We start from the raw sequence: 12,724 nt of genomic DNA, 5'->3' as shown, positions 1-12,724 counted from the left end.
TGGGAACTCCTTCAAAGCTGTTGGAAAACCATTTCAGGTGACAACCTCATGAAGCTCATTCAGAGAATGCCAAGAGTGTGCAAAGCAGTAATCAAAGCAAAGGGTGGCTATTTTAAAGAATCTAAAATATAAAACATGTTTTGAGTTATTTCAGACATTTTTATTTATTACATAATTCTTCTATATGTATTCATTGACAGTTCTGATGCCTTCAGTGAGAATCTAAAATAAAGAAAAAACATTAAATCAGTAGATGTGTCTACTTTTTCAACTACCAGTCAACTTTTTACTGGTAGTGTATCTGTGTGGGTGTGTGTGTTTGTTTCCATGAGTAGCAATACAAATCAATTTACCATTAGATATAAAGGAGTCTTAGTGGGTCCCTTGGCAGACATCTTCTCCCATATTCCTCTTCTAACATAGTGCACTGTGGTTCCAGCCAGCTCAAATTCTCCTGGAAGTTCAATTTTCCAGTCATTGTTGATGGACCTCTTACTTGAGTCTTTGAGAGCTATAAGTAAGATACAAGAATTACACACACACACACATTATACACACATATATATATATATACACACACACACACACACACACACACACACACACATATATGTATATATATATATATATATATATATATATATATATATATATATATATATATATATATATATATATATATAAATACATACATATATATACATATACATACATATATATTACTGGGATTCACTATTGTGATAAGTGGAAAATGGAAAATAAAGAAGAGTTTGCCTTTTCCTCTTTTTCATAGTTGCCCCTCCACTTTGTCACAAATCAAAGAGCCCTTGAAGCGTATTGTGAGTTTTCCGATGGCCAGACAGCTGACTACTTCACCACCCTCTTGGGTGGTGATATTAGACTATCAGTGGACTTGGCTTCCATGATCTAAACATCATCTTTCGTCAGATTCAGTGTCATTGTAAATATTGTATTGCCTGTATAACAAAACCCAACTGGCAGGCTATCAAGCTGATGCTTTTTGTGGACATTGTGGAAATTCGTCTGCTACCCAAGCTTCTGTCTGATTAGCTTCTGAAAAAAGGATCCCCTAGTCTTGCTAGGTTTCTAGTAGGATCAAACGGACAAAAACATCAAGCTGAAAACATTATATCAGGCTATGTGTAAAAAGCCCAAAGTTTTGTATAACAATAGAAAAAGGTTTTTTTTTTTCAAATATATTCATCAAGATAAGATTAAAATTATTATTTAGTTAGATCTGCATTAGTAGTAAAGTAGTCCAATCCTACTGTAGCCCACTAGCAGTGCCTTCCAAATGTTTACAAAGAAAAATGGTATCTAATGTCTCAGCGTGTCTAAAAGTGAGCGGCATTGTTGAGAAGAACCACAAAGTTATCTGGAAAACACAAGCATCATTACCCAAAAAACTATGTGAAGGTTTGTCCTCCACTACTCTGATCCTTCTAGCTCCTGCAGGGATCACCACAGCTTCGATATAGCCTGATAGAGACACAGAAAGAGGACAAAAAAACCCATCAGAAGCATAAATGGTGGGCAGAAAGGGATGGGCTGGTTATTTCTGTCTACATCGGAGTTGTCTATTTAAAGATAAATTTAGTTCCTTACTCATGCTTACTCAAATAGCACCTGAGGGGCAAAAGTACCAAACATGGCACCAGAATCAACACATTAATACGCAAGGATGGAAGCTTCATTGGTCAGAATTTGGAGAGGAGCAAACTTCTCTCCATCATGAACAACACATCACACCCACCCCACTCTACTCCTTCTCCCTCAGAATGATTCAACCTCGCTGCCATAAAAAATCCTTCAGGAAATCATTCTTACCGTTCTCTATAAACTGTGTAATAACTCTTCATTTTTTGACAGGTGAACAAACCTTTCAGACATAAGATCCCAAACATATTTTGGTACTCCCATTTTATGCCGTTGTTGCTGAGATTTATAGTGAACATATTTTTGAATATAATTTGTACTTCTCTCTTACACAATGTCAGTCTTACTTTTTTTTAACTAACTTCACATGCTCTGAGGCATGTTGGTCGGATTTTTAAACAACTTCAAATGATTTCTCAATCTGAAGAAACAACAACTCATTTCTGAGCACTTCATAATGAACTGAGCTACTAACCCTAACTAAAGCCCCTTTTCCATTAGTATCTACTCAGATCGACACGCCATGGATTCGTCACGACTTGACTTCGATTGACTGGTTTTCCATTACAAGTACTACCTATCCTGCATGGTTGTCGTCATAGCAATGTGTCCAAGGTCCTAATTAATATGCGACACAAACGCTAGAAAAAAGGTGGACATCGAGGCAAGAATATAGCTGCTGCTCGTTCTGTGGCTTTTCATCAGACTCGGGGACCACGGTGTTGTTTTTTGTAGCCATTTCCCTCGTTGCCAGGTTTCAAAAATGCCGGTCTTAATTTTTGTTAATGAGACGTTCTCATTACTCATCAAGTGACACTACTCACCAGCCAATCGGAGGCATACAGTCAGACGACGTCACATTTTAGTACATGCTCGGATCGCTTGGAACCCTGGGCGAGCATGTACTAAAAAAATACCTGGTACCAGGTACTATAACCTAATGGAAAACCCTGAAAACTGTGGTCCATGTGAGTAGATACTAATGGAAAAGGGGCCTTGGAGTTCTTTTGCCACATCCATCTACCCATTCGGTGGTGGGACAAAAGTGTTTGCCCCATTTCTTGATTTCCAATTTTTTGTATATTTGTCACACTTAAATGTTTCAGATCTTCAAACAAATGTAAATATTGGACAAAGATAACACAAGTAAACACAAAGTGCAGTTTATAAATGAAGGTTTGTTTGTCATGGTCCCTGTGCCTTCTCAGCTGACTCAGTGTGGCCACAAGTGTTTTCTGTTGTGTTGCGTGTCTCTCTCCTCCCGCGCTCTGCGCTCTACCAGGGCGGAGTCATGGCAACTCCAGCCCCTGGCTCTGACACCTGCAAACGATCATCTCATCATCACGTTCACTACTTCAGGCGCCTGCTGACAATGCTTCTTCGCTGGATTATTGTGTAACACTCGTCAGTGTCATCGCTAGATTCAAGCTATCTTCAGAGTTTCATTCGTGCCGTGACTTACCTGCTCTTTTCTCCCTGTGCCAGACTCAACTTACCAGCCTGACGACCGCCGCTACGGTGAACTTTAAAGCCGGAGTGTGAGAGCTAAACCTGAGCGTCAGAGGAGGATCATTGTACATTGCCCTGTGTGTTTCCCTCCCCGTGCCTGTGTTTCCCGGAGACCCCCTTCCTGTGACCTTCACCTGTATATATCTGCACTTGGTGTCAGTTTGTCAATATATTGTGAACTTTTGAGACAGTCTGCTTCTGAGTCTCTCCTGAGCCTGACATTGTTTTACTTAGTGGCAAAAAAGATAAGATACATAGATCTTTATTGTCACTGTTACCAGAACAATGAAACACAGGTTGGCATCTCTCCATTTGCAGCTGTAGGTTTTTACATTCAACATTCTTTGGATAGGACAATAAGATAAATAGAGATAAAAATAAGTTTAAGAGGTAATGCACATGTTATATACAGCAACAAAATACATAAATATATCTACAGGTACAGTGTAAGGAGTATGATTAGCACAGTATAAGGTGCGATGCAATTGGTGGTACTGCACATTGAGTAAGGGGCAGGAATGCTGGTTGCTACTGTACAGTTTATATATACTATATATACTCTATGTCCGGGCAGCAGTGGACGACTTTAACTGTGGTGTTGGTACACCAATTACTGCTCACATACACTAGCAGACCTCCTCTGCGTCCCCTACCGGACTCTTTGTTCCTGTCCGCTAGCTCAGTCACAGTGTCTGGGGTAAAAGAGTCCAGCCAAGTCTCTGTTATTATTATAGCACAACAACTGCAATCAAGTGTTTGAAATAATTGGCAAGGAGTCTTTTATAGCAGTGTGGAGTTTTGGCCCGCTCATCTTTGCAGAATAGTTGTAATTCAGCCACATTGGTGGGTTTTCAAAAATGTAGTGCCTTTTTAACGCCATGCCACAACATCTAATTCGGATTCAGGTCAGGACTTTGACTAGGCCACTCCAAAGTCTTCATTTTGTTTTTCTTAAGCCATCCTGAGGTAGACTTGCTGGTGTGTTTTGGATCATTGCCCTGCTGCAGAACCGCTTAGCTTAAGCTTGAGGTCACGAACAGATGGCTGAACATGCTCCTTCAGGATGTTTTGGTAGACAGTAGAATTCATGGTTCCATTTACTACAGCAAGTCTTCCAGGTCCTAATGCAGCCAAACAGCCCCAAACCATCACACCACCACCACATTTTACTGACGGTATGATGTTCCTTTTCTGAAATGCTGTGTTACTTTTACGCCAGATGTAATAGGACACGCACCTTCCGATAAGTTCAACTTTTATCTTGTCAGTCGACAGAACATTTCCCAAAAGTCATTAAGATGTGTTCTGGCAAAACTGAGACAAGCCTTTATGTTTCTTTTGGTCAACAGTGGTTTTCGTCTTGGAACTCTGCCATGCAGGCCATTTTTGCCCAGTATCTTTGTTATGATGGAGTAATGAACACTGACTTTAACTGAGGCAAGTGAGGCCTGCAGTTCTTTGGATGTTTTTCCTTTTGTGATCTCTTGGATGAGTCATCACTGTGCTCTTCGGGTAATTCTGGTCAGCTGGTCGCTCCTGGGAACTGAAAACTGTTCCTTGTTTTCGCCATTTGTGCATAATGGCTCTCACTGTTGTTCGCTTGGGTCCCACAGTTTTAGAAATGGCCTTAGAAACCTTTTGCAGACAGAGATCTCAATTACTTTGTTTCTCATTTGTTCCTGAATTTCCTTTGATCGTGGCATAACGTCTGGCTTTTGAGGATCTTTTTACAAAGATGCCCCTGAGACAATGCAGCACATGACAGCAGTGTGCGACAGGGTAGCAAGCAGGGAATACATGGTATAGTATACAGGAATATCAGTGCCAAGTGTCACCTGGAAGTCCCAAGGTCAAACGGAATATCCCCCCTAGTGTGATTGAGAATGACCGAGCTAAGATACTGATTGACTTCCAGATACAGAGAGACAAACTGGAGATGGCTAACCAGCCAGACATAATTGTGGTGGACAAGCAGAAGAAGATGCCCATAGTGATACATGTAGCATGTCTGTGTAGGTGTAGGTTCTCAGTCATCCAGGTCACGGTAGTCTAAGGAGCTTTGAAAGAAAGTTGGACTTTAAGTTTCACCTCTCATCCGAGAAGCTTCTTCAGTTCTAAAACCAAATGGTGGAGAGTCCCAGGTAGTAAATCCAAAGTGGGAGTTGTCCCTTAAATGGGTCGTTGACCTACTATTGATCATGTGCCTCACCAAATGAGCCAAGGGGTGAAAAATGGCTTTTATTCATTATCAGCAGAGTGATAAGGATTAAAAAATTAACACAACCTGAACTAGAATGAAGGTTCAGGTTGAAGGTCTCAGCTCTGTCCCCACTGCTGTTCTGCATAGGCCTGTACCCCCTCAGTGAGATCACTGACAAGACTGGCTATGGATACATACTATTGAATAGAGCAGTAGTCAGCCACCTCCTTTTGATGGATGACATCAAGCTTTATGCCTGGCATGAACGACACATCGATTCACTGATCCACACTACTAGGATCTACAGCAGTGACATTGGAATGTCATGCAGACTTGAGAAATGTAGCTCAATGGTAACAACAAGAGGTCTACTAGCACTACCAGAAGCTAGAGTTGGATGTCTCGAGACCGGTCTTGGTCTTGAGACCCGAGACTACTTTTACGTGGTCTTGGTCTCGTGTTGGTCTCGACGGACTTTGGTCTTGGTCTTGTCTTGGTCTCGCTGTCTCGGTCTTGCTTTCTCAGAGGGGGGGGGGGGTTGCTTACTGGGCTTAAGCCCGGGTCATTTTTTCAGAAGTCCGGGGTCTTTTGGAGTGTAATTTGTTTCATAGTTAGATGCCAGACTGACAACTGTATAAAACAAAAACTACACACAATATTCAAAGCACATAGCGCACAGTCGTAAATTCCCTCTAATTTTGGTATGATCCGAGCTTAGGCACTAGGCGACTGAGCACAGTACTTACGCATGTGAGCGAGAGGGGAGAAGCTGCTGCCTGTGAGTTTGCTGCAGACAGAGGAGAGCTTAAGTTGAGACCAGGTACCAAAGCAAATCATTCATACTGTACCAATAATGTAAATATGACGGTGTATCACAAAAGACTGATATCAAACTGATCACTTGACCCATATTACGTTACTTGCTCTTCGAGTTAATCAACAAATGGCGAAATGAAAAGCCGAACAACAATGCTGTTTTTTTTTCAGAGAGTCTTAGCTTACATGTGTGTTTATTTCATATTTTTAGTTGTTACCCTCCACCGCTAAATAAAGCACTCTAAGTCGGTTTCAGTTATGTACTGATGAACACAACAATGGACATAAGGGGCTTCTTTCAAAGAAAAAACTCAGGTAGATGTTATTTTATATATTATGCTTTGTATGTTGTTCAGTATATTTCTATGCAAAACAAGAGGAATTTCAATACACAGCAGTATATTCACAGTTCAAACCAGATATTTACATACACTTTAGGGAAAAAACATAAAAACATTGTTTTTACTGTTAAACATCAATTTAGAGTAAACTTGTTTTGTTTTAGATAAATAAATATTGAAATATCTTTTGAATTAGTTAAATGTCAGAATAAAGAGAGAGATGTCTATTTTTTATCACTTTCATCAAATTTAGGAGTACATATACACTAAGTTTATTGTTAATTAATAAGAAAACTCCAGACGATTCCATTCTGAGCTGAAGAAGCTTCTGATAGGTTAGTAGAGTCCATGTGAGTAAATTGGTGGCACACCTGTGGATGCATATAAGGCCCCCCCAAAACACACAGCCTGTTTCTTTGACATGGGAAAATCAAGAGATATCAACCAAAACACCAGGAAAAGAATTGTGGACCTCCATAAGTTTGGCTCAATTTTGAATACAATTTGGTGCCATGTGCAATTAAGAAATACATACAATTTCTCTGTTTACTCTTAAATTGAACAAATATGTTTTTTTTTTATATCTATCAATCTAAAAAAAAACATTTAGTCTGATTTGATGTTACAAATAAAAAAGTGTTTGTGTTTTTATCTGAAGAGTATGTAAATATCTGGTTTCAACTGTATAGTTGATGATGTTGGTGTTTGGCTTGATTGTCAGCACAAAGAGGGAGAGAGAGGAACAGAGAGGGAGATGGAGAGGAGAATGAGGACAGAACAGAGATGGAACAAGAGCCAGGTGAGACAGACATGTTAGTCAAATGGTTGTTTGCCAACACTCATCAGAACATGTATCTAGTACCTAGTGTATCTTTTTAGATACCATTTGTTACTTTTCAAATTCTATATTTATTAAGTTATGCAGGCTTGTTTGCACAACAAGGCTAAATAATTATATAAACTTTTCTGAATCTAAATAGTGTACTTTGGTAGAATTAAAAAATAAGTGTAGTGCAGGTCTATGATGATTTTTAGTGCTACTATCATCTAGTTTTGATTCTGGTTCTGTCTTGGTTAAGTCCTAAGTAGTCGTGATTTTGAACAGTTGTAGTCCTGTTTTAATTCCGGATCAGTTCTGGGTCTGGTTGAATTGGGGTTTAGTCCTCGTGTCTTGATACAGCCCTGACTTTGTTCTGCCTTGCTGGTTAATTAAAAAACTAGTTTAAGGTGTCCTGCATATGTGATATATATTTTTTTCCTATATGAAGTCATTCTTTTTTGAACAAAACTTAAAACAGACTTTAAAGACTTTTTTGTCTCGGTCTTGGTCTTGGTCTCGTCTCGATTGGTCTCGGTCTTGGTCTCGTCTCGACTTGGTCTTGGTCTCGATACCCTCTGGTCTTGGTCTTGGTCTTGTCACACCTCAGTGTGAACAAGATGGCGGCGCGCACGGGTGCAGCGGCTCTTAGCTCTCCAGTTTGGTGCTCGTTTTTACTTTTACTGTGTATATTTTTGAACGTTTGCAACGCCGCCATCTCTTACAGTCGCCAGAACCTAATTGACCTAGGTTTCAAATATAGTTTGTCTGTTTCTGGCGACTATCAGCGAACACACAACATCCTGGAGGAGATAGCAAGACCGCCACGGTCACCGTGGATGGTGTGCCCGCCCAGCAAGCGTAGAAGGCGACGGAGGGAGAGAAAGCAGAAGAGGGGATGCCGGTCGGGCTCAGATGCTAGGCTACGCAAACAACCACACCGGCCAGCACTTCCGAGCCTTTTCCTATCAAACGCCAGATCCATCACCCACAAACTGGACGAATTGGAGCTACAGATAGCCACCACGAGCGTTGCACGTAACTGCAGCATTATTCTTATTACGGAGTCGTGGCTTCACCCGCTGATTCCCGACGCTGCAGTTGAGTTAGCAGGCCGCACGCTACACCGGCATGACAGAAACAGCAACTCAGGTAAAAGCAGAGGAGGGGGGCTATGTGTTTACGTGCATAACGAGTGGTGTTGTAACAGCAGGATCATTCACACACACTGCTCTCCTGATTTGGAGGTTCTGGCAGTCTCATGCAGACCTTTTTACATCCCGAGGGAGTTTACAGTAGTTATTGTGATAGCTGTTTATATACCACTGGATGCTAACGTTGGCACGGCTCTCAGCCTCTTGCTCAACACCATAAACAAACAACAGCTTGCCCACCCCGATGGGGTTTTTATTGTCGCCGGCGACTTTAACAAAGCGTGCCTAAAGACTGTGCTTCCTAAATTTGTCCAGTTTGTGGACTTTGCTACGAGAGGAGAACACACTTTGGACCATGTCTATTCAAACATCAGGCATGCTTTCAGAGCGACACCCCTCCCCCACCTGGCTGGATCTGACCACCTCTGCATGTCCCTCACCCCCACCTACACCCCCCTGCTGAGAAAAACAAAGCCCCAGACAAAGACAATAAAAACCTGGCCTGAAGGAGCCCTCTCTCAACTGCAGGACTGCTTCTCAACAACTAAATGGGATTTATTCTCCAGCCACAACCTCCAGGAGTACACGGACACTGTACTCTCGTACATCAGGAACTGTGTTGACAATGTCACCGTCAACAAAAGGGTCAGGGTGTTTCCAAATCAAAAACCCTGGATGAATAGCGAAGTGCAATCCCTCCTAAAAAGCCGCAACACTGCATTCAAGTCAGAGGACAGGGCTGCGTATAGGGCGGCCAGGGCAGACCTGAGTAGAGGCATCAGGAAAGCTAAGGCTGCCTATAGGAGGACGATTGAAGATCACTTTGCTGACAACGACCCCAGGAAAATGTGGCAGGGGATCAATCACATTACCAACTACAGAAGCAATAACCAGGCGACATCTAGGACTGATGCCTCGCTGGCTGAGGATCTAAACCGTTTCTTCGCCCGCTTTGAGACGACCAGGCCCTCAGCTGTCACACCACTTCCACCCGCCCCCAGCACCGGCACACTAACACTTAGGGAGCATCAAGTGAGGTGTGTTCTAAGGTCAGTGAATCCCAGGAAGGTGGCAGGTCCTGATGGAATACATGGAAAGGTTCTCAGAGCATGTGCTGACAAACTGACCGGAGTCTTCACTAAAATTTTCAACCTTTCCTTGTCATTAAACACCGTTCCGCCCTGTCTCAAAACCTCCACCATCATCCCCATCGCCAAGAAGACAGCTGTGGTCAGCCCAAATGACTACAGGCCTGTTGCACTTAAGCCTGTAGTGATGAAGTACTTTGAGAGACTGGTCTGTCAGCACATCAGGGCCGGTCTGCCTCCCACTCTGGACCCACACCAATTTGCCTACAGGACAAATCGATCCACCGAGGACGCTATCACCATAGCGCTCCACACTGCGCTGAGTCACCTGGAGCACCGAGGAAGCTATGTGAGAATGCTCTTTCTGGACTTTAGCTCAGCATTCAATCATATCATCCTGGAGATCCTGGTCCAGAAACTGTCTCACCTGGGACTCTCCACCCCCATCTGCCTCTGGATCAAGGACTTCCTGACAAATAGACCACAGTCTGTCAGACTCGGCCCCCACCTGTCCAGCACCATCACACTCAACACCGGGTCTCCACAAGGATGTGTTCTGAGTCCCCTCCTGTTTACGCTCTACACATCCGACTGCTCCCCTACCCATCTCTCAAACACCATCATAAAGTTCGCGGATGACACCACAGTGGTTGGACTCATCTCAAGGGGGGATGAGTCGGACTACAGAGATGAGGTCAACAGACTGACTGAGTGGTGTTCAGTTAACAACCTCCAACTGAACACCACGAAAACTAAAGAACTTATCTTGGACTTTAGGAAGGGCAGAGCAGACCCGGCCCCACTTTACATTCACGGGAACTGTGTGGAGAGGGTACACTCCATGAGGTTTCTGGGTGTGCAGATCTCTGACGATCTCTCCTGGACTGCAAATACCACGGCGGTGGTAAAAAAGGCCCAGCAGCGTCTCCACTTTCTGAGAGTGCTCAGGAGGAACAACCTGGAGGAGAGGCTGCTGGTGACATTCTACAGAGCCACCATAGAGAGCATCCTAACGTACGGTATAACAACATGGTATGCAGGGTGCTCAGCTGCAGACAGGAAAGTACTGCAGAGGGTCATCAACACAGCCCAGAAGATCACTGGCTGCTCTCTGCCCAGCCTGGAGGTCATTGCAAACTCTCGGTACCTCAGCAGAGCTGACAATATCATCAAGGACTACTCTCACCCCAGCAATCAACTGTTTGAACTATTACTGTCAGGCCGACGGTACAGGTCACATAAAACCAGGACAAACAGATTCAGGGATAGTTTTTTTCCCAGAGCTATCACCGTAGTAAATAAGCACAAAAACAATTGAACCTGCTTAGCTATACCATACTGTCACTGCCATTATATTATGCTGCTATTCATACTGTCATTATATTAATGCTGTTATCCTGTATATATCGTACTTACTATTGTTTGAGTACTTACGATTGTTTTATTGTACTTTTTATATTTTACATTTATATTTATTATTGCATTTTGCACCAAGGGAGTGGCACTCCAATTTCGTTGTACCCTGTACAATGACAATAAAGGCTATTCAATTCTTGGTCTCGGTTTAGGCGGTCTTGACTACAAGTCTACCAGAAGCCAACATTGCAGATATTAAGGACAGCTACAAGCAGAGCAAAATGGAAACCATGAAGGGGAAAGTCACAACCACAAAATACCTGCAGAGAGTAAGGCAAGTCCTGAGGAGTCAGCTGAATGGGAAGAACAAGATCAAGGCAACAAACACCTGCACCCTGCTGGTGATCAGATACCTTGCTGGGATAATAAGCTGGCCAAAGGAGGAGATAGACACCATGCATGGAGGGTTTCACCCCAAATCCAGCCGCCTGAGACTGTACGCTAAGCAGAAGGAAGGAGGCCGAGGACTAGTGGTTGTCAGATCAACTGTCCAGGATGAGAGACAAACATCAATAGTCAATCAAGAAAGGCAGCAAAGAGCTGCAGTTCGGACTTGAATCATGCCATCAGATTGTCAGAGAAGAGTGATTCATCACTACAGAGAATACATCGCCACTGCTCTAGAGCCCAGTGGTGGCATCCTTTACACCATTGGAACGGACACTTTGCATTGTGCTTGGTGAGGCTTGAATGCAGGTGCTTGAGGCTTGGCTGTAGAGATGCATCTGCTTGGCCATGGAAACCCATTCCATGAAGCTGTTCTTGAACTAATCTGAAGGCCTATACAGATTAACTCTGCAAAAAGTGGGGAACCTCCGTGCACTATGAAAATATGGAAATTTTATGACTGGACAGTCTGCATGCCTAGATGGTTAATTTTATACACCTGTGGCCATGGAAGTGATAGGAACACCTAAAGTCAATGATTTGGGTGAGTGATTGAGTTATTTTGCCAATATACCTTTATAAATACATTTGAGTGTCAGTAATGACAAATCTATAGAATACATTATTCAGTTCAATTCAACTTTATTTATACAGCACCAAATCACAACAACAGTCACCTCAAGGCGGTTTATATTGTAATGTAGACCCTACAATAAATATTATGTGACTGAAATACTGTAATATTGTAACAACTGCAATAGGTTTGTGCATGATTCAGTGTATGCCTCTGCATTTAAAAAAGTGCATAAAGCACTTCGGTGAGAAGCAGTATGGCTTAATACTGAAAAAGGGAACCACAGATGGGATTCTGACTTTGACAGTGTTGATGGAGAAGTATAGATGAACTGGGAAGAAGCCACACAGTGTTTTTGTTTATCAAGAGAAAGCATATGATAGAGTGCCAAGAGAAGAACTGTGGTGCTGTACGAGGAAGTCAAGAGTGGCAGAGAAGACAAGTATGAGACAGCAAGACAGTGGTGAGATGTGAGGTAGGAGTGACAGACAAAGTGGGGTGAGAGTACATCAGGAATCTGAGCTGAGCCCCTTCTTGTTTGCACTGGTGATAAACAAGTTGGCAGTTAATGGTAGCTGGCTAGATGCCAACAGTGCACTCAGGTACTTTACTACCCACTGCAGGCCTTTTTAATCACAAACAGTGGAGTTACCACATCACACTGTTATATGCAAGATGTTATAATACTTTGTACTTTGTGCAGCAGTAGAAGGTGGAAAGAATACCAAGATGGCGATGCGGACAA

The 12,724-nt window shown here is 42.7% G+C and overlaps 1 protein-coding gene across 1 annotated transcript in view; it reads right to left on the bottom strand.

Annotated features, from left to right (window-relative positions):
- adamts17 (ADAM metallopeptidase with thrombospondin type 1 motif, 17) overlaps window positions 1–12,724 on the bottom strand; it is a 130,318-nt gene that overhangs the window by 15,947 nt on the left and 101,647 nt on the right. Inside the window, exons 16-17 of the mRNA XM_063470505.1 lie at window positions 1,420–1,500; window positions 354–511 (exon numbers count right to left, since the gene is read on the bottom strand). Coding sequence (XP_063326575.1) covers window positions 354–511; window positions 1,420–1,500 — 239 coding nt within the window. The remainder of the gene's footprint in view (window positions 1–353; window positions 512–1,419; window positions 1,501–12,724) is intronic.

The sequence above is a fragment of the Pelmatolapia mariae genome, linkage group LG1, assembly GCF_036321145.2.
Source record: "Pelmatolapia mariae isolate MD_Pm_ZW linkage group LG1, Pm_UMD_F_2, whole genome shotgun sequence".
Taxonomy (NCBI): domain Eukaryota; kingdom Metazoa; phylum Chordata; class Actinopteri; order Cichliformes; family Cichlidae; genus Pelmatolapia; species Pelmatolapia mariae.
Note: the sequence above shows the minus strand (reverse complement) of the source record. Positions and strands in the feature narration are given on the sequence as shown.